At 39.5% G+C, this 27,098-nt stretch overlaps 1 protein-coding gene across 1 annotated transcript; it reads left to right on the top strand.

The window, feature by feature from the left end:
• Positions 1-12,654: 12,654 nt before the first annotated feature.
• On the top strand, positions 12,655-20,916 carry LOC147894667 (alpha/beta-Hydrolases superfamily protein). The gene is made up of 12 exons (XM_087384412.1): positions 12,655-12,813; positions 13,024-13,108; positions 13,214-13,265; positions 13,349-13,369; positions 13,555-13,608; positions 13,841-13,891; positions 15,426-15,488; positions 19,090-19,155; positions 19,296-19,334; positions 19,797-19,919; positions 19,996-20,088; positions 20,300-20,916. Exons 1-12 carry the CDS (start codon positions 12,726-12,728, stop codon positions 20,456-20,458), a joined length of 894 nt encoding a protein of 297 aa, XP_087240538.1. The 5' UTR covers positions 12,655-12,725; the 3' UTR covers positions 20,459-20,916.
• The last annotated feature ends 6,182 nt before the right edge of the window (positions 20,917-27,098 follow it).

Below are 27,098 nucleotides of genomic sequence, written 5' to 3' on the forward strand. Positions count from 1 at the left end.
CCAAATTAGAGGCTGAAAAGAAATCTAGTTGCCAAGGCATAGCTATGGTGGATCAATTCGTGGTTGCTTTTTGGGATGGTTTTTCAATTGAAGAGCTGTAGTGTGTCATAATCTACATGTAGAGGCAAATGTTTGATGAATTTGTAATGAAAAAGCAGGGGGAAGGTGTGAATCTGTAATGCAAGAGGGAGGAAAATATCTATGAATCTGTTATACAAAAGGAGCGGACAGATGTGAATCTATAATGCAAGAGGATGAGGAGATGCAGAGGCAAATGCTTATCAATTTGTGTTTGTGAACCTATAATGCAGAGGAGGCAAAAGTGAATTTGCAATGCAATAATAGGGGGGAAATGTGAATTTGTACTGCAAAAGCAAATGCTTGTGAATCTATAATGCAATAGAATTTTCTGATGGTAGCTTTGAAGATGAGCTCTCTAGTTGCCAAGGCATAGAACTTGATTGTAGGTTACTTAAATTAAAGCTATTGGTGGCTTATCTCACACCTTCCTTGCCAAGGAAATGGATGGAGCAAAATAAATGATGCAAGTTGGTCATGGCAATGCTTCATGGAGCAGCTCTTGCAACATAACAGATTGCTGTTTGTGGAGAAAAGACAATGGGGTTTAGTAGGAACAAAACATATATGGCATCTTGCCAGTACCTCTTCAATGATGAAGAAGAAAGTGATAAAGTGATTATTCAAGCTGCATTATATGATAGTTGCCTCGAGTTGGAGGATGTTGGGTTAAACCACCTAGCTTGATTTGGTTTGATCACTTCCTCATGGAAGTTTATGACACACATAGGTGGAAGTTGTCATTGTGAATGTCAAGGGAAACCTTTTTATGGATATGCCAAAAAATTGAAGGTGATTTGATGAAACAAGCAACTTGTTTTAGAGATCCAATACTGGTTTCTTGTAAAGTTGCAGTAGCTTTGTATAGACTCACAAAAGGAGTGGATTTGGTAGAAATTAGTGAGAAGTTTGGATTGGAATCTCGAGTGCCCATAAATGTGTGAAAGAATCTGTCAGTGCCATCAATCATCGTTAAAATATGCTATAAAATGGCTAGAAGGACTACAATTGCAAAGGGGTATCAAAGGATCTGAAGCTAAGTCTGGCCTTCCTAATTGTGTGGGTGCAATTGATGCCATACACATAAGCATTATTGCACCTCCCGGTCCTATGGCACACAATTATTATAATAGTTAAAAGATACATTCAACTGTGCTCCAAGTTGTTTGTGACTCATCCCACAAGATTTTGGATGCTTTCTCTTGGTATTCTAGAAGCACACATGATAGTAGGGTTTTAAGAAACTCAGGACTGTTTAAAAAAATTGAGAATGGGGAGATCCTTACAGGTTAGAGTGTGCTGATTAATATAGGATATCAAGCTCGTCCGAACATAGTTGGAGATGCAGGGTATCCCCTTTTACCATGGGCACTGATAGTCCCTTATGAAGGGCATAATCTATCCATAATGAAGACCGTAGATACAATAGAAGCCATCTTCAAGGAAGGTTGCATGAAGAGAAGACATTTGGGATGTCGAAAAATACCTTCAAGATTCTTACAATACCAATCAATCAGAGTGTCGAGTTTATACCCCAGATGATTCATGCTTGTTGCATCCTACGTAATATCCTTCTTGACTAGAAATACATGGATTTAAATTATATGATGGAGGTGATCAAGGATATCCACAAGGAGAGATGTGGATCAGAGGATCCCACAAGTGTTGACTATTCTAAAGGCTCTCTCTATATAAGAAGCCTTTCATGTATTGTTGAATTGAAATAAACATTTTCTATCTCCCTCTCATGTCTTATGTAGTGTGCTTTGAGACTCCTTAGTTCTTTTGCTAATCTTGTATGTACTGATCATATATTGGATCCTTCACATGGTATCAGAGCATAGGTTGCCCACAAGCCTAAGTAGTTTAGAGTGACTGGCACACTCTTATCTTGATGTTAGGGAGAGTTTGTGAGATTATGTCCATGAGATTTTGAGATTCCATTAAAAGAGAGAGGCCTGCGACTAAGGCTCAGCTAGCCGCCGCTAACTCTTGGCTACAACTTTCGAGCTGTGCAGTAACTGCTTGGCTGCAATGAAGGACTAGAGATGGAGAGGGCAGTCTGTGGACCGCATGGAGGTAGCGTAACTACTCGGCTGTAACTTTTGCTTCTTCTGCAACAATAGCACTCTAGCCCCCGCTCCATCATATAGCTAGCACACCCTCCATTAACAACCTGCAAACAAAACGGCTCCTCCAGTATCTCTGCAGTCCAAAGTGCCACTTCTCGATTGTTTATAGCAGCTGGCCTCTCCAATATGCTCAACAACGAGTGAGAAGATACAAAGGGATGGCGAATCACCCGATTACCCAAGGAGAGTGATCTATACATTTTTTTGGAGGATATCTCGTAGCGGTTTTTTGGCCTACGGTGGGGTTGAGGGAGAGAGTTTGATTTGGTCTTCTTCTCAGTTTCGTAAAAGTAGAGGGACGTAATGCAGAGGAGGAAGATAGCCTACGGAGAGACAGAAACTTGAAAGAATTTGATCCAGGAGACACGTTGAGCAGGACGAACCAGCCTCCTTTTGTTTGGCAAACGACGATTGGCTATTTTGAGGAAAGCGATGGGGTGGTTTGAATTTGGAGGTTTTCTTGGTTGCACTTGGGATTTTTTGACGGTCCTGCTGCATTGTACCATTGATTTGGGTCATGTTTTTACCCCCGAGAAGCTTTTGAGCTTGGCTTCTAGCGAAGGCGGTATAAAGAGAGGGGGAGAAGCAAGGGTGGGTTGCTGCATTGGCCGGCTGTGTATGTGTGTGAAGCGACAATGAGAGAACAAGAAAAAGATAGAGAGAGAGAGAGAGAGAGAGAGAGAGAAAGACTGATCCTCTTCACGCCGCCTTCATCCTTTATTTTTGAAAGGTTCAAGCCAAAGTTTTCTTGCCTGACCCCTTGTAGATTGGAGGTAACCAAGGGTTGGTTCAAGTAACTAAGGGTTAGCCAAGAAGTAGCCATGTGGCACATAGGACCCAAGTCTAGTCAACTCAACCTACCATGGTTAAGATTAAGGTTAGCTAAATGCCACATAAGCATGCACAGTCAGTAATGCCACCCAAGCACATTCCCTTTGTAAGCATAGGCTTGCATGCAACATGTGAATCCATATGCCACATCATCAAAGACCCCTTTTCTTCATAAAACTTTGACAAGCCATAACTTCCAATCTAGGAAGAATTTGCACATGCTCCAAAAAGGAAAAGTGCTCGCCTTTTTGAGCTCTACACGTTTGTCAAGTCACAATCATTGTTGGCAATTAGACACTACCATTGAAGCAAAATTGAGCTCATGGTAAGACCTTTGCAACAAATGGAAAAGAAAAGCATGTATGCACAAAGCATGCCAAAAGCGTGATGACCATAGCATAGAACATGTCATCCACACATAAACCATTAAGGCATATGGAAGAACAAAGCATCATGCATCATGCTACATCAAGCAAAGAAGAGAACGCCATCAACATCAAGCATTGAGAAGCAACAACCTTATCACCTTTAGCCCACACGTTCGTAAATCAAGCTTGACCACCTGAGAGTAGCTATGAAAGCACCCAGGGGAGGATTTGATCTTGTAATACCGACACTTGACCACCTTATGTAGCAAGATATACACTAAGGGGAGCTGATGGAATGTAAACTCATATTTGACCACCTTGCAGTAGCCAAAGGATCATGGCACCAGGGGGAGGTGTTGAGATATGGTGCCATGAGCATAGATTAAAGGCTAAGGTATGATATAGGAAATAATTAAAGAAGCTACCCTAGGATGTGGACTACATGACGTGGAGATGTGGATCAAGGATATCCACAAGGAGAGATGTGGATCGGAGGATCCCATAAGTGTTGACCATTCTAAAGGCTCTCTCTATATAAGAAGCCTTTCATGTATTGTTGAATTGAGATAAACATTTTCTATCTCCCTCTTGTGTCTTATGTAGTGTGCTTTGAGCCTCCTTAGTTCTTCTGTTGATCTTGTGTGCACTAGGCTTAGTGGCGATCATATATTGGATCCTTCACAGGAGGAATCTCTTGAAGAAAATGAAGGCTCTAACAATGATGAGAACTTTGGAGAGGCTCACATTGAGAAAGGAGAAGCATTAAGAGATCAACTTGCAGATATTTGATTTGAAGATAGATTTTTCGTGATGATGCTATATGAAGGGATGAGATAGAGGTAGCATTCCATTAACTTTTGGCTTCTTTCAAATCATGAGTTGTACTTCAAAGCTTGATGATCTGTAATCTTCTTGGTGACTCGTAAGGCAAAAGAGTCCTTTGCTTGTTCTATGTGATGAATTTGGGCATTCCCCCAATCTAAATAGATATTCTTGCATGTTGACTTCATATTGTCAAACCTTGTTTAAGTTAATTCATTGCCAATATTGTAATAAAATTTTCCAACTTCTATTAATTGTCATTTAAGTTACTACGTTGCAAATATTGTGATAAATGTAAAGGGCAAGAACACACATGTTCATGTAAGTAAACAAACCCTATTAGGGTTTTCTTGAAAAATCTAGTCATCCATAATTAGTGCTTAAAAGCACAATTAATTAGGATATACACATATACACAGCCTCTACACAGCCAATAAGCATTAACTATTCTAAAACTCCTGCTCAATGGAACAGAGCTAGCATAATTGCAAATACGAAGCACCAAAACTAATCCTTTTTTAGAGCCTATGTGACAACAAATTGGTCCTCCAACCTTGCAAACAATAGATCAAGTGTTTCCTTATCAATCTAATCCCAAGCACAATAACAATGTGTTTCAATATGCTTTGGGGGAGCACACAAGTTTTTATGAGGTAGTCGTAGTCCTAGATTTTCCAACAACCCTTGTAATTAAATGCACTTTTGATAGCCACTTCAAAGTGCCTAATAGCCAATACATAATAGCCACTACCTATATTCATTAACGCATTTTAAATCTTTGATCATCAATATCTCTGTAGCAAGAGTTTGCCCCCTATTTCACCCGCACCATGTAGTATCTTCAATATACCACAAGATTCTCTTGATAGGTCCCTTGACTACAACTCCACATCCACTTTTGGTAAAGTGTCAAACTTACTTAGCTTTGAGTCATCCTCCATAGGAGTTTCCATGGGCTTGTTATTTTGCACATTGAACCTTAACCTTTTCAAAAATTACATTACACAACTACTCTATGATAAGAGAATGCCATTAGGTCTTTGCTAGACTTCTATGCCAAAGCAACAATCCATGATCGCTATCTAACATATCAAATGTGTATCTCAAAATCATATTTGATCTCATCCATGAATGATTGCATGATATAACAACAACCGCCACCGCCAGGCCTTTTTATGTTAAAATAGATTGAAGTTAATATCAATATCACTTTTGACAATACCTTTGTCAGAACCTCTTTCTGCTCTTGTGACTTGGTCATCATACTTCGTGGATATCAAGCTATTGGGTGCTTGCTTGATGTCATAAAGTGACTTCTTAGGCACATACAAGATGCTATATTTATATTCTCACTATGGATGAGCATGTTGACTTCCTCTACACTACACCATTAAGAATTGCCAACATCCATTTGATGGAGTTTGCACTCTAATAAGCAATCAATGCTGATATGATCTCTATGATTATCTACTTGGCAGTAAAAGAAAATGTCTCATTGTATAGAAAAAAAGAAATGTTTCATTGAAATCCACACATTCTATCCTCTTGTCACTCACCTAGTATTGTGCTTGTCAATACTTGCATTTACCTTGCACTTTTATCTTGTAAGGTCCATTTGTATATCGTGGGTCCTTTTCTTTGTGGCAACTCCATCAGATCCCTTGTACCATAACTGGTGGTACTCTGCGTAGCACCACTTCATTCCTTTTGCCTAAAAGCCTATTTGAAGTTTGCAAGCTCTAGACAATCTATAATGAATGGCATCACTACAAGGTTTTCTTGGAGCAGAATCTAACCAACCTGCCTCTATACCACCTGAAGGGAATCTGAGAAACATGAGAGCAACATGGAGTACAGTAATGTGACATGGTGGAAAATGAAAGCAGAGCTCAAAGACAACTTGTCCAACACGATTGTAGTCAATGATTAGAAGCTTGCGTCTGAGTGGAAGTTGAAGCCAATTACATCGAGCAATTGTAGAGTTCGATGTCTAAGAAATTGCAAAGGTGAATTAGAAGCTCACATTTAAGTTGAAGGTTGAAGCCATAGCAAGGTTTGATGGGGCTAACAAATTGAAAATCTGAGGTTGAGCGGATGGAGAGCCAATAGATCCTATCAAAGTGATTGCTTGAATTCACAAGACCTGGTTTATCTAGTTTCTAATTAAATGCTCATACTTCTACTATTATGAAATTTGAAGTGTAGAGGCAGATAGCCAAGCAAGCAACACAAGAAAACAAGTCATGAATCAAGTCCAAGTTGCAAGTGGGTTCAACTCCAAGTTCCTCAACCGAAAATTGGTTCATGCATCTACTGATGGCACTGTAATTTTATATCACTTTTACACTTACCATAGAGATCCATTTTTTTGGCATTTATTATTAGGTGTGGAGTAAGTTTCACATGGTGGTCTTACTCCCCACCATGTGGTCTTACCTCTGGGTTGGGGGTGGGCCACACGCACACAACATACTTCCCATGTCCTATACATGCACCCTCATGATGCCCACACTAATTGCCCTAAGTTTTCTTCTTGCCCCCAAACCCCACTTGTTTATAATCGTTTAATATTTCTCTACTTTGGGACTCCTTTAAGCGTGGTTGTGTAAATGCTAAAAATACCTATGCTTATCACTTTTTAATTCAAAACATCCATTATTAATGGCCAAAACTATGGTATCTACCTTTGGTGCAAAAAATGAATTTTGTTAGGACCTTCCCTTTTACAGCTCCTACAACCACCCCTTTGTAGCAGATTTGTGTGTAGCACATTTTTTTGTTAGTTAACGGATTCACATACTTTGTAGAAAAGATTTTTGGTTAAAAACTCCCCTATATTGGTCCCATTATATATGCTTAATAACACTCCCCCTCCCCACTCTAGCTATAGAGCTTATTTAAATCTTGCCGTAGAGGATTTTGGCAAAGTTTTTTTGGACTTATACTGGACTTTCTAGAATTTAAAAACCCCCTTAACTAAACCTCAACCATGCCCAACCCCTACCCCCTTCCTACACTATCCCCTAACATAACCTCCTTAACATACCCCTACCACCGCCCCACAATCTTTTTTCCCTTGCTAGTCATTCTTAACGGCTATAAGAACCTCTCCCACCTGATGTATAAAGCAACACAAGCACATTGAAACTGCACCTTCTACCTTTTATCATTACATTGGCCTCATTGCTCATTTTTTTGATGCCTCTCCTCTACATGCTGCCTCTCCTCTTGTGCAAGCCTCTATGTTCACCACCTTTCTCCCATAGGTAATCATTTTGCTTCCCCTACTTGGCGTTGGACGACTCTTCACTTAGTCGTATACCTCCCTTCATCATTCAACTCGATGTCTTTGTTTGGTGGGTCGTTCAAGTGGAAAATGTTTAGATTGTCAATGTTTGTATCAGTTTGTGTTCCTATACGACTCCTGTTAAGGAGTTCCAAAAATCTTGGGTTTTCTTGGCACATTGGTTGTTTCAGTTCATAGTGGTGGATGTGTGATCTCCAAAAAGAACCCAGCATCGATGTTGTGTGTAATTGTGTAGTGAAGATCCAAGAGTCTTTCATAGGGCTTGCTTCGCATAAGTCACTGCAAAGCAGGACATCAATAACACCAAAGGGTTCATCATGGTTATGTTTTATTTCTCGCATGCGCATGTCTGTTGCAAGGAAAGTGTTTGATCCAACCAATGAGATTTCATTGATCATTACTAGCTTGACTTTTTGGTACTACGAAGATAAAATTTGTAGTTTATCTGTTGAAAGACTTGAGTCTGTACTTGTCACCAAAGGTAAGTGAAGGATTACATGTATCATATTTCCACCAACTGTCCTTGTTGCCTTACCAATGTATGCCAATAGCATGGCTTTTTGAAGGTCGACGTATTGTGTATTTATGCGAATAATATCGGCATAGTGCCTCCCCAATTGCCATCACAACAAAAGTTTTTTTGTCTCTTGCATTTTCGAATATGAACAAGCAGAAGTGGTTGCTTGGGTGTATGAGTTTTTTCAATTTGGATCTTTTGTTCTATGTAATTGTTAAATCGTATTATTCTTCCGCGCTTTCTCTTCTTGGTGCTCCCACTTTGGATCATGTACTTGCTTGCAAAAGAAGCCAAGCAGGTATTTTGTAGTCTTTGTTGTCTGTTTGTGTACTTTTTGATTATATCATCAAAGAAGATGTCAACGCTTTCTGGATGGAGGTGCTCCAGCTGCGCATGGCACTTTAAAAGCAATATTCTATCCTCATATGAGCTTGTGTTTATGTATATGAATTCGCTTGTTGTACTTGTGAGGGGGAGCGAGAGGAATAAGTACACAACTTGTTGTGTGATGATGTCTTATGTGTTCAAAATTGCATTGCCAACTTTGCGGACACCCTCATTTGTGGGAGCACCTTGTTAAAAACTCAGTGTGAGTGCATGTTTAATTGTGTCACTGGTTTTCTTTTCAATCTTGGTGATGCATGTTGATGTGCAGTAAGAGGTTGCACCATGAGGGTTCAGAGTGAATTGGATGCCGGTGTTTGCTCCCTAGAGTTCCGTCAAAGCTGGGTTGAAGTTGTTTGTATACATGTCCTTTGGTAGTCTTTTCATAAACATTTTAGGCTGTGAAATGTTGCTTCTTAGTGCAAGCTCGTAGACTTTTTTGAAGGAATGCGTCGAAGTCCAATGCCATGGTTGTTTGTTCTTGCAATGCCTATGTCAATACCTTGAAGGAATGCGTCATAGACTTTTTTGAAGGAATGCATCGAAGTCCAATGCCATGGTTGTTTGTTCTTGCAATGCCTATGTCAGTAACTTGAAATTTCTTTTTTTAGTCAATGCGCTATTTTATCAGGTAGTGGTACCAAAATTTTTATTTGTTGCATTAGTGGCCTTGGGAACCCAAACCGGCATTCTCTCCCTCTTTTTTGCATGTTTTCTTGTGTCTGTGTTTGCAACTCAATTTGTAATATATTACTACCCTCGTCCAAAATCTAGGGTATGGGGGGACAATGTCCATATATAATATGCATGGATTTCCTTTAAAAATTTCAAATATGCAAAGGGGGGACAATGTCCATATATAATATGCATGGATTTCCTTTAAAAATTTCAAATATGCAAGGAAAAAATATGAAATTTTCATATGCCCCCACCCTCAAAATATAAGGTATATACCTTGAAAAATATGCAAGATTTTAAGATTTGTACATATTTTTCATAATATATAAGGCCCAAGGGGGAGGATCTTTTGGATGAGGGGGGGTAAAACAAAAAATACACTAAGATATAAAAAGATATCTCCTTTCAAATTAATATAACGTTTTCATGTGCTACCCAAATTTCAAGGTGTAAAGACATATTTAAAGCTCTTTTAATGTAGAGTACAACTATGTTAATTTAAATAATTTCTACTCTTGTAATATTGTTAAATGCATCTCATACTCAAGATTTTGATGGGTTTTCTTACCAAAGGGAGTTGGCGCCCCAGGGATGCGGTATGAACACTTGCACAACAAGTCGATTGTTTGCTTGATTAAAACATCCCGTCCTCCTCCATCATTGACAGCGAGCTTACCTTTGGTATTAGCACCAGCAAGGGAAGGTGGCATCTGAAAGAATCAAAGAAAACCTTGAAGACTGTGTTTTATGCGGCATCCAAGCACTATAGATGGTAAAGCCATGTGGATTTTTGTACTTATTTTACAGCCGCATCGTAAACTGTAGACTCATCATGGCCAATGTTGGTTGTCTAGTTTGCCAAACAATACATGAAAAAGGATGCAATATTAAAGTGAAGTGCCATATAACAATAGATATTAGGTTGCCGATTCTAGAGGAGGAGAGTGCTTCTGAAGTCATAAATGCTTAGGATAATTCACGCAATACTTTTGTCTTCATGTGATCATGCAAAGTTTGTTTCAATTATGTCTTCTAGACTTATAGACTTTTATACATAATATGACTTTACTTATGGAAGAGAGGTTTTTAAAAGAGAGAGTGAGTACTTGTTTGAACTGTTCCAATTTAGTTGCCTCTTGTTTTATGTAAAGATGTTGTGTTATATTTGGCTTCCGATGGAAATTACAAATCATATACCCCTTCATCAAACCATATATCCTTTGGTATATATTTGCATTTGATCATTGTGTATGGAAATAAGAACACATGCACTCATTCTCATAGACCCACACTGTATTCTTAAGATAGACATGTTCGTTTTAAAAGTTTTTATGTTCTCAATTTAGACCCTAAAAAATAAAAAACATTGGACTTTGCTTTCTACAAAAAATACAAAACAACACATGCACTTATTGCCATAAACCCACACTCTACTCGTAAGAAAGAACATTACAAAGAAGAGAGAGCATGTTCGTTTAAGAAGTAATTTAGGTCCTCCCAAAGAAAATACATCGGACTTGGCTTTCTTTGGAAATTATAACACACAAGAATTTGAACGAAACATGAGAGAGATAATGTGTTAGTAAAGCTAGTTGAATGTTGCTCACAAAAATTAATAATGATGCTTTTCAGTGAGTTCAACTCTTGGAGTAAGAGACAAAAAAGGCATTCACAATGGCAATTTAGATTTTGGACATCATACACATGTGGTAGAGCTAGAGTGATCGCACCCACAAACATAAACCCCTTGAATCCAAATGTTCTACTTTTACTATCAATAACTGCAATGTCTCAGTTTGTCCCTCAACCTTTCACTTTTGAGGGGAAGGTACTAGCAAAATATGGTCCTTTCAAAGCTGAGGATGTTCCATACCCTATCTACATGCATGTTGACCTAACCGACCAAGCATGTTCTGAGACAATCACATTGCACATTCCACATGCATACATTCTGCAATTGAAAAATGTCTTCCAAGTTGATGAGTTCCACAGAATAGATGGCCCAACCATTACAAAGTGAGTTCTTGGTGAGGGAGGCACATCATCCTTTTCTCTACATGTCGGCGCATCAACCACCCTTGTGAAAGGTGAACCATTCGATGGCACCATTTCTTTTGTCTCAGATAATGTCATATGCCATTATATGCCTTGGGCATCTAATCAGATGGAGAATATGAGGGCATCATTCGTATCAATTATCAACACAGTGACCTTTGTCATTGTCAAAGTGGATCTTGATGGGCCGCCAATTGACCAAATCATTGTTGCAGATGGTCCAAATCTCGAGGACCATGCAACGGTAAGAATGAAGCACTTGAAGAATTAACATAGTTCATTAGCAGTTCTTGGTTTCTCTTTGTTTTCTTAGACTCATCATTGGTTTGCATTAGCTATCTTTTGTTACAGATAGAAGACACACACTTGCTCGTTTAGTTTATCGATGAAGGCATTGTCATGTACGTTGCCAAACACAATTCATACATGCACGCATGGCATGCATTAGGAATGTTCGATTTCACCATCTTAGACGCAGTTCCTAAAGGAAATCTCCAAACCACATTGTGCGTTGCATTCACACGCCATGTTTCTTAATTAGGCTATGGGAAGAAGGTATAGCACCCTTGCTTGGCACAACCTTCTAACGCCCCATAAAATACACTTGCAATGACCATGAATTATTTTGTTATAGGTGGTAGGTGTTTTGCATTTCATCAACCTCAACAACCCTCTTGTTGAGTATCATTGTGATGCTTGCGGCAGTACTTGAGTGAGCCGAGACCCTGTGCGACCATATTGCAATAGTTGTGACTGTGTTCAAAACATCTCACAAGTGCCTTGTTTGAAAGGTTGCATTGTCTTACACGACGATACCCAAGTTGTTGTTTAGGTACTTGGACTTCATTGTCCATTCTTGGAGTTCCACAACCGTAGTGTCGTTGCGACGTGGTCCATAATTGCTTGAGAAAAGGCCCACAGGAGAATTCACAGTTAATAGTTCAGGTTTTGTAACTACGTTCATAGAGAGTCCGTAGTTGAGACATAGTTGCCACATGCTTTTCCATTATAGATGCCCGTGCCATGCTAAATGCGGTCCAACCTGCTTCATTTGCCTCCACTATGAACATTTTTAGTTCTCTCATTTCATTGCATTGTACATACGTTTGCCCACACTAGTATAGTGTGCATTCAAAACAAAACATACGAGTTTGCATCCATTGTAAAAAATTTCATCTTTTGAAATTTATGTATACAGTTTATGTGATACAAAGTCCATTTCTTAAGTTCAGTTTGATGTATTTCTTTGTTCCTCGTACTTACAAGCATAGAATATGGACACAATGTGCTATCAACATACTTGCACATTACTTTCCACGATTTAGATGCCATAAACTTAAAGTTTGTATTGAGACATCCATTTTCTTGTTGCGACAAAACAAAGCATTACGAGGTTGTCTTCTTAATGCTTTTAAAGAGGCGAGGTTCTCGTGGGGAAGAGATTAATAGGACAAAGCATGTTGGTTACTGGTAATGACACGAGATAATCATGCTCAGTAGAAGACTTGCGATGCCGTCTTGTGGAATCGAGCTCAAAGCTCTCATCCATCGCCATGGCTCATCGTCCCTTCTTCATCTCCATCGCCATCGCCCTCTCTCTCTTTCCTCCTTCCTCCTCCCTCCCCTTCATCGTCCTTCATGGTATGCCCTCACTGCTTCCCTCGTTTTGATTCCTTCGCTTTTGTTTCCTAGTCCACTCCTTCTCTCCACCCTGTCTTCTGTTGCAATCGTTGGTTTTGCGCTTCCGTAATTCGACCTTGGAAGCCTGATCATGGTGTGGAAAGCCTAGACCTGTTTGCTTGTTGGCTTCGTGGGATTAAATAAACTGAAATATAATGACTATGATTTCAGGAGTTGGTGATCAATGCAAGAACGAAGGGATGACCTGGTTTACGGAACTATTGAGCAATCACTCAGGACAGCAAGGCACCTGCATGTAAATCCAATTTGTATTGAATCGTTGGTCTTACAACCCTGTCCTTGAGTTGTTTCGAGAATCTTTGATGTCCCTTTTGACCATCGACGGTCTTGTGAACCCCAGAGAGATCGGAGGTGGCTCCAAGGACTCCTGGTTTACATCGATTAATACGCAAGTGAGTGGCGTTGGAAAACGTGGCGTCTTTCGAGGATTGCACTGGAGTATCGCGTAATTCGTGATTTCTGTGTGCTTGGACAGGTTGAGTCCGTGTGCGAAACGGTGAGCCGCTTCTGGACAATTGAAAGTTTGAGTAATCCATGTTAAATGCAAAACGTTCGAAGTGTAGTGCAGTCTATAATGACGCAAAACGCTCAAAATGGGGGCTGACATGATGAAGAAATATCTCCACACAGAGAACGTTGTGCCAGGGTTGACTCCATTGACACAGACGTTTGTAATTGCAGATTAAGGCACTTCCGCATCTTCAAGATGGGTATAATCTAGTTGGTCTCTCTCAGGTCAGTGGGAACATACTTGATTTCTACTTAAACCGAGTACACGTCACTCAATTTAAGATTCTGTTGACACAGGGCAGAGCTGTCAGCATCCTTAAAAATTTTAACGAGTACATGTATAATGGTTGATGGCTAGGATCGAGTGGACACACTATAAGCATTGCTTAAAGAGATTCCAAGTGAAGCCACAAATAAAAGGAAAACTTACGCATATTTCTTACCCTGGTTGATGCAGGGAAACGTAATAGGTCGTGGGGTTATTGAATGGTGTGATGGGGCACCTCCGGTAATTTCTTATCTTTCTTACCATGCTTTATTCTTGCAATTTTTGTTCATGGGATAGCTTGTACTCGAGCGTTTTATTAGGCGTTATTGGCTTTGCAAATGAAGTAGATAATTACAAACTTGCTGTCTGTTCCATCAGGAATCCTTTTACGTCCAGGGGCTCCATGTAGGCTGCTGTATTTTTCTTTCGTGCTAGCCTTTGTCATGGCTGAGTCTGCCCTTCACCTCTGGAGTGCCGAGAGAAACTCAGTACGAAGAATTTGTATAAATGGATGCTCAAGTATGTGTACGAGTGTGGATTTGTATGTGTGAGAGCATGTTTTTATACTATGGTCTACACCCACTGTTGGGAGCTGATGACGTCAGTTGGGATGTTATAGTAGCTAGTCCCTGCTATGCGTGATGGAGATTATGGTTTTCAACCTTATGAGTGACTATCACGAGATTGAAACTGCACTATGTTGTGTTTTTAGAGTGACTATCATGAGATTGAAACTGCACTATGTTGTGTTTTTAGAGGATGAGTTTGGGAATGTTCCTGGATTCATCTAGATGTAGGATGCTGTATTTTTCCTGATTTTCTCGTATCATTATTTTTTCTTATTCTATGAACTTCTAGTAAATTTCCGTTGTCTTATCAGACCTTTCCTGTCCTGTGACGCGAGTCAGGAATACAGACATTGAGTGCCTGAAGTTGGATCTGTTGTAAATGAAATCTGAACTTCTAGAGTCCAAACTGCCTTGTTCCCCTCTTTTTGGACCACTAGCTTGTCACCTAGTTCACATATTTCCTTAGGTGGGACGTGAATGGGATTGTCTACGACAGACATTGAATGCCTGTTTAATCTGATGGTTTGATTTGGAAGTGGACTCCTACAGAGACCAGAGTGTCTACTTTCGCTCTCTTTCACCTCAATGCCTCCACCTTTCTAAGATTTCCTTGTATATGCTGGTGGCAGTAACTATGTATATTGTCCTTCATCGTGCTTTGAAGGACTCATATTGATGGAAGTCTACTCAATTGCAGTTTATTATTTCTGCTCACTAGTGCTTGCCATCATTTTGGTTGTGTCTTCCCTCCCCTGCTTTCTAATTTTCTAGCCATCCATCAATCGAAACGCCTTCAATGTCCAAGTTCATAGTAGATTGTATTTGGGTTCAGCTTGGGTCCTGAATGATGGGATTTCAAAAGAAACACTGAAACCTTGTTTATAGTCTTGACTTTAACATCTTGTGTCATACTTACCATATAGTGCACCTTGAGGAAGACAATGTTTCAGCGTTATTCTCACAGTTACGGTTAGAGAAGAACACAGCAGGACAAGCACAGCCAGTTTACTTGTGTCTGACATTTATGGCATAAACTTGCTAAAAGCTGTGTAGTGGCTCTAGGGATCAGCATCTGGCTTGACGGTTCTTCAAATGAATATGAATTGCAATGTGAATTAGGGCAAAGCATTCAGATCGTGCAGTTTGGAACCCTTTCAGCATGTGCTTTATATTTGAAGTGAAACAGATTGTTTATGTTGGAACAGGTAAATAATTTTGTATCACTTGGGGGACCTCATGCTGGCACGGCATCAGTTCCTATGTGTGGGGTAAATTTCAGCTTTCCTTTATTGTCTTTAAATATGATTTGCATCTCATTAATGTTTGTATGAAGCATTTTCACTTTGTTGGGTGATGTGTGGATGCATGCTAGAAAAATGAGGATGGGCTCACAAAGGAGCTCATTATGTCTGCATTAGTCGAGAATGTTTGTGGTGCAATTTATTGTGACTATAATGAGTATTGGTACTCTAAAGTTGGTGTGAATATAAAATCTATAAAAGTTACGAAATCTGATGTTATCTAGAGTATGCTCTATATGTTCACTTCACTTGTAGGAGTTCTATCAAGGACATAGCCCTTTTTTTACCAGTTTCAGAATTCCCTCCTTTGAGCTCTCGTTTTCTTGCTGCATCACGAACAAAGATCATGATCATTGGAACACACCACACACAAGTCATTGTGTTTTGTTTGATTGAAGGGAAAATTTTGGAGCTTGGTCTTGGGAGACACAAGGATACGTTAAGAAAAGAGTCGTGGTAGGCATGATGATCATTGGAACAGACCACACACAAGTCATCGTTTTGTTTGGTTGAAGGGAAAATTTTGGAGCTTGGTCTTGGGAGACACAAGGATACGTTGAGAAAAGCGTCGTGGTAGGCATGATGGCGCTTCTTAATCTCCAGACCACTTGAAGTGATACCTCTAAAGTTGTGACATGAGAAAATATTGGTTCTTTATGGTGCCTTGGCATGGGCACCAGTGCTTGTGAGGATGTTGTGAAAGAGAGTACAAACGGCACAAACTGCTAGTAGCTAATGATATCCTGTATAGCCAGATCTTTTTCTATAGATGGTTGTAGAGTGCTTCCGTAATAGAGACTGTCAATTAATGACTGTGTATGTTGCCATGTGGGATTGTCCCATATACAGCTTAGATTTTTATAGTGGACAGCTAAGAGAGAGAGAGAGAGATTTTATTCCTTCTTTTTTTGTCTCTTTTGTTTCTTGATTTGTTACTTTAATTTTGCTTAATGACTCTCTTCCTTTCTGCTTTATTTCTTGTTATCTTTCCCTTTTTTTTTTCCATTGTTTTTTTGACATATTTTAGTAAGTACTGCGTTTACCCAAGAGACTCGGTGGGTCGTTAGAGACCCCAATATAGCTGCTTATACTTGGGCACTGATGATGACACAAGCTTTGCTTTGCTTGCTAGGTATGTCTACCTTTTGTTTTCCAAAAAAATTATGTAAGCTCATTTTTGGCCTGCCCCTATGGGGTAGGTTGTCTTATTGGAGGTTTGCTTCTCTAAGAAGTGAAATTCCAAATTTTCTTTTGTGAAATTCTTGAATTATTGTGACTGGTCCAAGTTCTTTCCTTCCCTTGAACTCCTCCATCTTTTTCTCAACTCTCTCCCCCCCCCCCGCCCCTCTCTTCTCTGTTTGTCTCTCTACTTTCTATCTCGCAGTCTTCATCCCCTTTCCTGTGCACCATCTCCACTGCACATCCAATTCATCTTTTTTCCGCTTTTTGGATCTCGGGCAGGCCTTATGCATTCACCTTGTTCGTCTCTTTCTTTTTCTCTTTTCTTTTCATTTTACAATTTTGGACTTTAGAACAACAAAATTCTGAATTTGTACAATTAGATATATTCTAGTCTTACAAAGGATGAAACGTGTACTATACTAAAGCACTCCCTCTAGATCTCAACCAGCATCTTCCCAATTTCCCCACAAATCTTCATCTCGCAGGGGAACTTTTGTTACCAGTGGTAATGAGCTCCCTCTTGGGCTATGTGAAGGTAAGCATCCTGCTCCCTATTCCAGCTACGGTCTTCACGTTTGGTCAAGATTGGTGGAGATCTACCACCTTGGTGGAGAACAAGTTCCCTTTCTCTGAATTCAGTTCTGTTTAGTTCTGTCTAGTTCTGTGTTCAGCTTGGTTCGTAGATGTTTCATTTCCCTTCAGACGTTTTTGTACATTTCCATTGCAAATTTGGAGCATGAGCTCTCCCATCCACTACCTAGCTCAGTGCAAAAATTGGTTTCCATATTTGGCTCCAGGTTGCTCCTGCCATGTGGCACCTTTGGGAAAGGAGTCCAAAAAGTTGGAATAGTTCATGTTCCAAGAACACTACAGCAAATTCATAGGCTTCTTTAGGAGTTGTGTTGTACTGCCTATCAAGCCCTCATTTACTTATACCAAGGGCATATCACGTTTTTAACCTCCTTAGGACTATCTTGTCAGCTACATTTTTAACCTCCATAGGGCTATCTTCTCAGCTCCAGTCATGGGCTTCTCACGTTGGAACTGCTTTGTTTCTTGTGTTTTTCGATAATAAATTTGACATGTTCCTACATTCATCTATAGATAGATGTATGCACTAGGCACGTTCCCAGTCATGGGGACCTTGGATCGCGCAATGTATCTACGTTTTGGTCTCATCCCTTTGGTCTTTTGCAAACGTGAATAATCTTTTGTTTCTTTCTTTCTTTTTTCTCTTCTTTCCTCCCAAATAAATGATAGATTCATGTACACATCTCTCTCTCTCTCTCCCCCCCCCCCCCCCCCCCCCCCCCCCGCGCCCCAATTCATTCCCTCTCCCCTTGTTCCCCTGTGTCTCCCATCCTAGGACTCCTGGTGGGACCTTACTTTGGCATGCACAGAGCATAAATGAGTCATGGATGGCACATGGCATACTGGCTTGACACCCAAAAGCTTGTAAAAGAAAACTTGTGAACTATGGCTGGGTTTCATACACCAGAGCATGGTTTTGGAGAAAGGATGGATTTCTTATGTCTCAAAGTTATACTTGGTTGACTGGTTACGCCACAGGTGAAAGACAATGAAGTGCAAAAGAAAATACTGATACTACTTACAAATAAAGTGCCAAGAAACCCTACAAGCATCTTCAAGAGCCCTCCAACCTCGGTTGGAGGTTGCTTTGGTACAAGATGCGATAGTATGTGAAATGGGGGCATATTCGGAGGTTGGAGGTTGCTTTGGTACAAGATGCGATAGTATGTGAAATGGGGGCATATTCTCTACCTCTGTTGGGTCGTCTCTTGCTGTGGTCCTTTTTGTCTCCTTGTTATCACAATTAACGGAGGAACAAAGACAGTCACTTCCGCTGATGGGATCACAGTGGATGTTCTCACAAACACTAATCTCTTAACAAGGGAGATACCATATTACTGCTGTGCACAAGGTCACACAGTTGAATGGGAGACATGACAATGGGGTGGTTGAGTCTGAAGTAAAAATGCTCTTTTTTCCCCCCTCTTCAGCAAGTAAGAGATAAACAACACCATCTGCTAGATGATTTATAAAACCGTGCACACTTGTTGCATATACAGGGCGCCCTCTTGCAGCCCCCCCCCCCCCCCCCCCCCCTCTCTCTCTCTCTCTCTCTCTTTGTCTCGATATCTCTGACCTCCCCCTTCTCATGACATCTCTTTCCATTTTTGCCCCAGCATCTGCAAGATTAGCGGCTTGGATCTTGCATCACAGCTAAGAAATGGACTGGAATGCTTTCATCAATGAAGATATTAGTATTGTTGGTAAAAAAAATGTTTGCACAAACAAAAAACGACATCGCCTCAAATTTCCATTAAAAACCATGAGTCTCTAACATCTGTTGGTGTGTATGCAGAGTGGAATTTTCTGTGAGCTTGCTGATCTATTGATAGAGTTGGGAGTATATTCTTCTTATGTGCAGGTTTGATTTGGGATGTGTGATTTTAATGGATTTCGGATCTTGTTTTGTTTTCTTGGTGGGGGCTTCACCTTGAAGGAAGCTAACACTCGAAATAGTTGCAAAGTATTTAATGGCCTTTGATTTATGCACTTCCTGCACAGGAACATCTTGGACCAGCAGGCTATGTTAAAATCCCTACGGTATGTATCTATGAACACTTCTCCATAGCTAATTTTCATTATGAATAGTGTCATTAGCAAATCTAGATCACAATTCTGTTGCTCCAATTTGAGGAAAGCTCTACTTGGATAATCTGGTGTGTCTCGACTTTCAGCAGGGTAAGTGGCCTTGCATGAGAGAGTTTAATATAGTGATGACATATGATCCAAAATTTGGATTAGAGTGCCGGTTTTGAGATGTCCTTCAGCTGAAGGGGGACAGATTATGACTGCAAATGTACTTTTAAGATGTGTGTGCCATACAAATGCCTCCCGTCTTCCCATTTCCCTGTTGGACTGAGCTAAGGTTAACTATGTTGGGACTGGGTTCAGAGGCTTGTATCAGAACAATGGAACAAAAAATAGCATACCTCTAATTCACCTGTTTCCATGTTCTTACACAGTGGAGGTGACATCTTGTCTTTTCCATATGCTGTGGATTAGGATCTTGAAGCTTATGCAAAGGGTTGCAGATTCCTTCCAAGGTTAAACAATGAGCTTGAAGAAAGCCAGAATGCTACTTACAAAGAGCGATTCAGTAGCCTTAACCAGCTTGTGCTTATAATGGTGAGCTTTCGTTATCAAGCTTCGTGGAAATTTTTTGAAGCAATATGAATGAATCATTCTAATTTAGATCCTGCAGTTTGAGAAGGACAAAGTGCTCATTCCACCTGAGACAGCATGGTTTGGTTACTATCCACCAAATTGCTTGAAGACTGTTTTGTCCGCAAATGAGGTAATTAACCTTCAATTATCTCTTTTCTCTTTGTGCTTTCCTCTACTTTCTCCCTTCCTCTCCATTCTTACTGCCTTTCTCGTTAGTCTTATTACTCTTTCAAAATTTCAAAACCATAAGAGTGAATATATTCTAGCTTCATAAAGGTATATACACTATAGTGGAATGGGAGGTTTTACCTCTTGATTTTCCTGTCTTTTGTTTTACACAGACCGATCTATACAAAGATGATTGGATTGGTCTGAGAGCACTAGATGAAGCAGGGAAGGTGAGCTGGCTCTCTTTACCCCGCGGACACCTCCATATAAATGAGACAGAGATGAGTACACATATTGTGCCTTACCTAGTTGATTCGAATGCACTTCTGTGAATAATTGCGGGGGCATGTCTATGCAATTTGTACAATTATACCTTGGGAAATGCCCTTGAGTCCTATTGTTGTATTATACATCTAGCAGTAGTCATCATTTCTGCAAGTCGAACAAATATGGATGCACATGATCCTCTCTCTGTTTGGGTTGAGGGGCAGGTAATGTGTAAGAACAGTTTCCTGGTGCTATGTATTTAAGCTCTCAGATGACAATTGCAGTAGCGTGCCTTTGTAATCAATTTTTTGGGGAGTAATGAAAGGTACTTTTAAATGTCCCCAATTTATCCTCCACAGTTGATAGATGATAGTTAGTAGCATTCATCTTATCTGTTGAAGCCTTCTTAGCTTGTTTTCTCTATGATGCCCAGTTATACACGCAGTAATCCTACATAATATACAGAACACTCCAGATTTTCGGCCTTTTCCCTCATGTTTAAAGGAGTCTACTTTGAATGGCAGCCCTGGCACTCCCAATTGCAAGACTTGTTTGAAGGAAAGGAAATTTATATTATCAGATTTGTGATTGTTTCAGACATAATTTACATCTTTGTCCTTTCCCTGGAGTAACCTCATTCATATTTTATACATAACTTTTATTGTGTTTAGTGCTTTGGGTTGATACTCATTGGGAAGACTAATGCTCTACCCTCATCATAGGGGCTATTAGGCTTGCCATGGGGAACACCTTCAAGTATTCGGTCATTTGAGGCCAAGCATACAAGCCAAGCCGGTGGACAATTGGTCCCTACAAGGTCCTATACAACTACCGGACAAAACTAGCTCAGATGTCCTGACATATGTTGGTTCATTGGCCAATGGAGGGTATCTAGATATCATCTAAGGGCTATAAAATCCCCTAGCTCCACAACAATCCTTAAAGTTTGTTGAGGGGTCTCACGGCTCTTTGGAGTGCTTTTTTACGCATAATGACATTCCAGCGATCCACCTGTAGTGGATCTTTTAGATTGAGTCTGTTTGAGCATTACTATTTGGATACAAAAAGAAAAGAAGAGTACATACAACATTTGGATGGGAGATGAGGAGGGGTGGTTGATTTGGATTTTGCAACAACATATGGACTTGCCAGTAAAAGCAATTGCAATGCTTTACAAGGACCATTATTGCACTAGCAAACACACTCTTGAAGGAATATGCAACAAAATTTATAAGGTCAAAACAACAATGTACCTCCCGAACATCATAAATGGGGGATATAATGGATTGGGATGTCTCTAGGGATCATGTATGGAGCAAGGTATCCCTAACTCTACCTTAAGGGATCCAACCTTTTGACATGAAAGAGAGTCACTATCAAAGCAAGGACCACATACCTTGCAAAAATCAACGACAAACCAAGTATTGCATGCTCTTCTTGTGGATGTTTGACTTTTAGATCAAAGTTAAAGTATGGCAATGCGGACCTTCGACGATTTTTGCAATGCAAGAACAAAGCCTAATAGTGTCACTACTTCCAGGAAATTTTCGTGTGTGCTTGGTCTACTACAGTCAAATCCACGTAAACAAGATATCGAGGTTTTCAAAAAGAAAGATGCACATGCCAATTCCCCTAAAAAACACGTCTGCACTCAATAAAATTGAGGAACGCCTCATTTCCATGCGAATACCTTTTGCACAAATCAAGAAATTGACATATGAAGGACAGCTTGATCTCCATGGTAGCGCCATCAATGTGTTCGCGGATGTCAACAAGGCACAATACTTCTCCCAAGGCTTATAACTGATAGTACAACAGTAATAGTTGCAATCAAGTGTTGCTTGCAGTATGACCATAACTACATCAATGGTTTGGTGCGCTTGCCAATGGGGTCCTAGCCTAGTGGTTAAGGTGGGTGTGTGTGTGTGAGTGTGCGTGAGTTCAACCCTTGGCTAAGAATGTAGGCGAGCCAAGGGGTCTCGTGGGCGGGCCAAGTTGTCTCACCATCGTGAAAATGTTTCTTTTCGAGCGTGGGTTATTGGCTGCCGATGTCCTCAAACAAATAAAGTCATGGTATCCAATTTTTGACTGAAACAGTTTCTCAATGCTTGTATCTATTTTTGCAGTCTACACCTAAAGGGTTGTCCCTTGTAGTTCTTTAGGTTGTCCCTTGTAGTTGGCCTTTTCGCATGAGTACCCAAGTTGATGAAAACACTTGTCATACCGACACTTTCATGGTTTTTAAGAACAAGTTTTTGATTGATCATGCAAACCTTATGTCTTTATTTCGTAGTTCCCATTTCATTACGTCTTGGTAGTTTGTTCAATTTGGTTGTATTATGTACAGGCGTGCCCATAGAACAGAGTTGGAAATGCCAATTCTTCGCAGTGTTCGTCCTTGAAATTTGAGAGGGGAAAGCCTTCTAATGGGGCAATGACTATTGGCTTGTCTTCAAATTCAATAACCTACTACCTTATGTAAATGCCATGAACCAACGTGTCCATTTCAAGCTCAGGCTGTCTGCATCAAAAAAACGATGGGAACCACTATTGAAATTTCTTCGTGAGCTACAAAAAAATACGGTTGCGAAAGACACAAACCAATGTCGCTAGCAACATTCGTGAACTGATCAAGTCAGACCCCATCACAACAACTCTGTACACAAATTCAAAGCTTTAAAAACATTGCTACACCAAGACAATACTATATTAGGACCACTACTAGATTTCTCCTTTGTGACTGAGTTCCAGAACAGAGGCAACCAACACGACCATGGCTTGCATTGGATAAGTGGGGCCCCCATTTACAGAACTTGTGATGACAACATTCTAGAAAACTTCATTGAGACATACATCACAACAAACAGTGCAGAACTTACAACCAAACTTTGACCGTTGAGCTCCTCGGAATTACAAGCATGTATAAGTGTAAATGGATATGGCTCAAAGTCTAATGATAACAATAAGGATTACTCATGGATTGCATGTATTTCATACAAGCCTCGTGGTCCACAAGGATCTCTGGACATATTAGAATTTGATGAAGCGTAATGATGTGTATGAGAGGCCTTGATGGTGTGCAGAATATTACCACAATGGATACGGGCCCACTGGGTACTTAAGTGGGACTCTATATGTAATCCAAAACTTTTGTTCCCACCCTTATCTTCAAGCTCCACCATCATCTTTATCGCACCCTCACCATCTAGGCTCCCGCCCTACCCTTCCATGTTGTCATCACAATAACGTAAGTAGAAGTTTAGATCCTAGCACTTTTATGTATGTAGTTGGATCCTTTCCTTACTACAACAAGAAGCTCGGGAGAAGAAGTATGATGCAATAGATAAGGATGATAAGAAGTAAGGTTAAGTCTAGCAAAACTCTCCTTTGTGCTCTCTAGAAAATGGCCTAGGATCTCTTCTTTGTTCTTTGATATTGAGATTGTGTCCATCTAACAATTGTAAATATAAAGATTTGTATACATTGGTCTTTGCTTGCTTCAATAATATAAAGAGTTTTGAAATCTTTATGTATTGAATCACAAAAATTGATATCCTCATCCTCGAATCTGTGTAATGTTTTAGTTGCATTTTGACACCCATGAGGTAGAAAGTTGTAAATGTCAAACTTCTCTGTGAACACATATCCTCATGACAACCAATTAAAGATGCATCATTTAAGGTAACCTTTTATGAAGATGACAGCACTGATGCAACACTAACTAATGAGATAAAGTGATAAAGGTTACATGGAACCATAGGATAATTATTTATAAGGTTATAAATAGTCACTGATAATAATTTGTAAGGTTGTAAGTCAAGATTCTTCAAAATAGGAATGTAAGGTCTCATCTTTATATTGGCAGTAATCCTTGACACTCAAATGTACAACTTTAAAACACAAATGAATGAAAACATCTTAATTTAACAAAACAAAAGAGTCAAATATCAAGAAAAAACATGGCTTAATCTCTTCCATGGGTTGCATTACTTCAGCCTCATTAAACTTATGATCATGTAGCTTGCTCAAGATGTCTTTGATACTAGCATGATCCAAAGCATTTTCCTTTCTTAAAATTATTTGACATGTGTCCAACAATGCTACTACATAAGACTCTATGGTAGATACATCATGACAAGCTTCAACACAATCAATGAGGAACTTGGCCATTTCTCCAAGCAACGAACCACATAGTAGTTTATGTATGTTGACCATGGACTCCTTGATTATGGATGTGCAAATCGAGGAAGTATATTCAAGGGAGATATATAGGATCCTACATCATCCAACTCTCCATAGAATGTAAAATATTTCCCCAATCAATGATCCCTATCGATAAATATTGACCATTAAACATTGTATTCATAATTTTTAGAATTTAGCAAAGTCCTATTTTTAGAACTAGACTAAATAAAAGTATAAATTTTTTGAATATTGTAGCCTCATGGTTTTTTTCCTGTAGATTTGAAAACAAGTATTGCAATATTACTTGAACCTTTAGACACCTACTTGCATAGAGTGATTTGGATTCTTGGACAAATGAGAAGATAAGTGTTCTCATAGAGAGGTTGTGTAATACATACCCTTTTCAAATCGGTGTTTAATCAAAGGTGGTGTACATGACACCCTTTTGGTGTTTACATTCAAGGGAAAAGAATTGAAACAAAATATTTCACTAAGACACCATTTAGTCATTATGAAAATAAGTTATTAAAAAATATATTAAAACACAAACAAATTTTTAAACATAAACACCATCCTGGCCTTAATATTTGTTATTGAAATATTAAAACAAGCTATTCAAAATTATTCACACACATAGTTGAAAAAGCCAAAATGATTTCTTTATTTCAAAATAGGCTTACATATAAGAAAGGCACTCTAGTTTGCATTCTTTCCTTGTTCACATATCTCAAGCTCCTCCCGCTTTACACGTTCAAATTCCTCTTTTGCTTCTTCAGCACTATAGCATGTATCCAACAAGTCCTGAAATATTTTATCAAGTTCCACTTCTCAAAATATTATTGTAGCAACCTGCATAGCCATCTCTAGGGATTGATTGTCAGGGTCATGATTAATAGGTTGCTCTAGACCAGTCGTCTGGGAGGTCTTAAGCATAAGCTCATCACTGCTTGGTAGTACATTGGAGCGTGGATGAGTCTATGAAGTTTTAGATACAAGCTCCTCACTACCCGTAGTATATCTACTTTACTCATTAGTACTACACCCTTAAGTACTCCACTTCTCTCTCCCTTCAAAATACGTCCTTTTGAGGTTTCATGCTTGGGATGTGGACCTCCACTGCCTTTCCTTTGCCTTCCAATGCAACAATTTGGCTTTCTTTCTTCGTGCTACCTTCCCTTATGACCAGTGGAACCTCAATGGTCCTTTGCAATCTTTCATCCATTTTCACCTTTGTAAGGAGTTGTAGATGTGAGTTCTCTGATATAGAGCTACCGATGTTAGATTCCCTATATGCAGTGCTACCATCCTCAGATTTACTAGTAGAGTCTGATTTCTCTATGACTTTCTCACTTGAGTCCAATGAATGTCTTGCATTTTCTTACTCAAGTCCACATCTCATCTCCCTTCGTCTTTATTATAGAATGTAGGCATGCAGCTGAAGTAAATGCCAAAGTAGTCAATCCGATGGGGGGCATCAATGATAATCACATTGATACCTTTTTGTAGTACAATCTCTGCACCTAACCCCATTCCATATGATGCCACATTACACCGTTTCATCCAATATGCTTCTACCATCACTTATAGCCTCCTTCTAGCAAGGAAGGATGCTTTGGATGTCGATAGTCAAGAGAAGAAATTATACTATTTTTAATGTTTCTTTCTCTTAGAAAAAGTGTCCAAGAGTTTTATGGGGAACTTTGAATGGTGGACCATCATCCCTATGCATAAATGCAACCATATTGGGTTGGAAGATTTGGATGTTAGTGCCACCTACATAATTATGCTCATGCTACAATACCATACTATGCAACACCTTTCCAATTAGGACCCTGTATGTAGATGCCAAACTAACAAATAAATGCATCTTGTTTTGCATCTATGATAAACATGACAAATGTTATTCTTGGTTTATGTGCCATAGGACCTTGTATCATAGCTCGTATAAGCTCAACAATCCCTAACACTGAATGCACATGGGTCTTACAAGATTTACTACCCATTTCCATCAATATAACATAGTTTGAATTTTCCTTTGACAAACAGTATCATAGGAGAATGTGAAATACTCATTAAGGACTTATGGCTACATTTTTTTTTTCATGGCATTTGACTTTATATCTACATACATCATCTCCATGCAAACATGCATCTTTGCTCAATATCCTTTGTCATGGTGTCACATCACTGTCCCACGATTTCATCCAATGCATGCCCCAACTCTTGTCAACCAATTTTCCTAGCCCATATGATGTTTACTTGTCCACATAATACTCTTGATCCACCAACTCTTCCTCTAAATGAAGCAAAAACTTTAAATGCCCCATATGTCGCTTCATCCTTTACTACATAGTGACCCTTTCTTCGAGGCTTCCCTGCTTGTTCTTCTTACCAAAAAAACATTCACCATTTCATAACTTATGGCAAACCACCTTTAATATCTTGTTAGTACAATATCTCAATCATCTCCACTAGATAATTGATATCACTTATGACTTTTTGCATCTTGCTTGTCTCATG

The sequence above is a fragment of the Dipteris shenzhenensis genome, chromosome 14, assembly GCF_047967505.1.
Source record: "Dipteris shenzhenensis isolate YYH24624 ecotype China chromosome 14, Dip_SZ_1.0, whole genome shotgun sequence".
NCBI lineage: Eukaryota > Viridiplantae > Streptophyta > Polypodiopsida > Gleicheniales > Dipteridaceae > Dipteris > Dipteris shenzhenensis.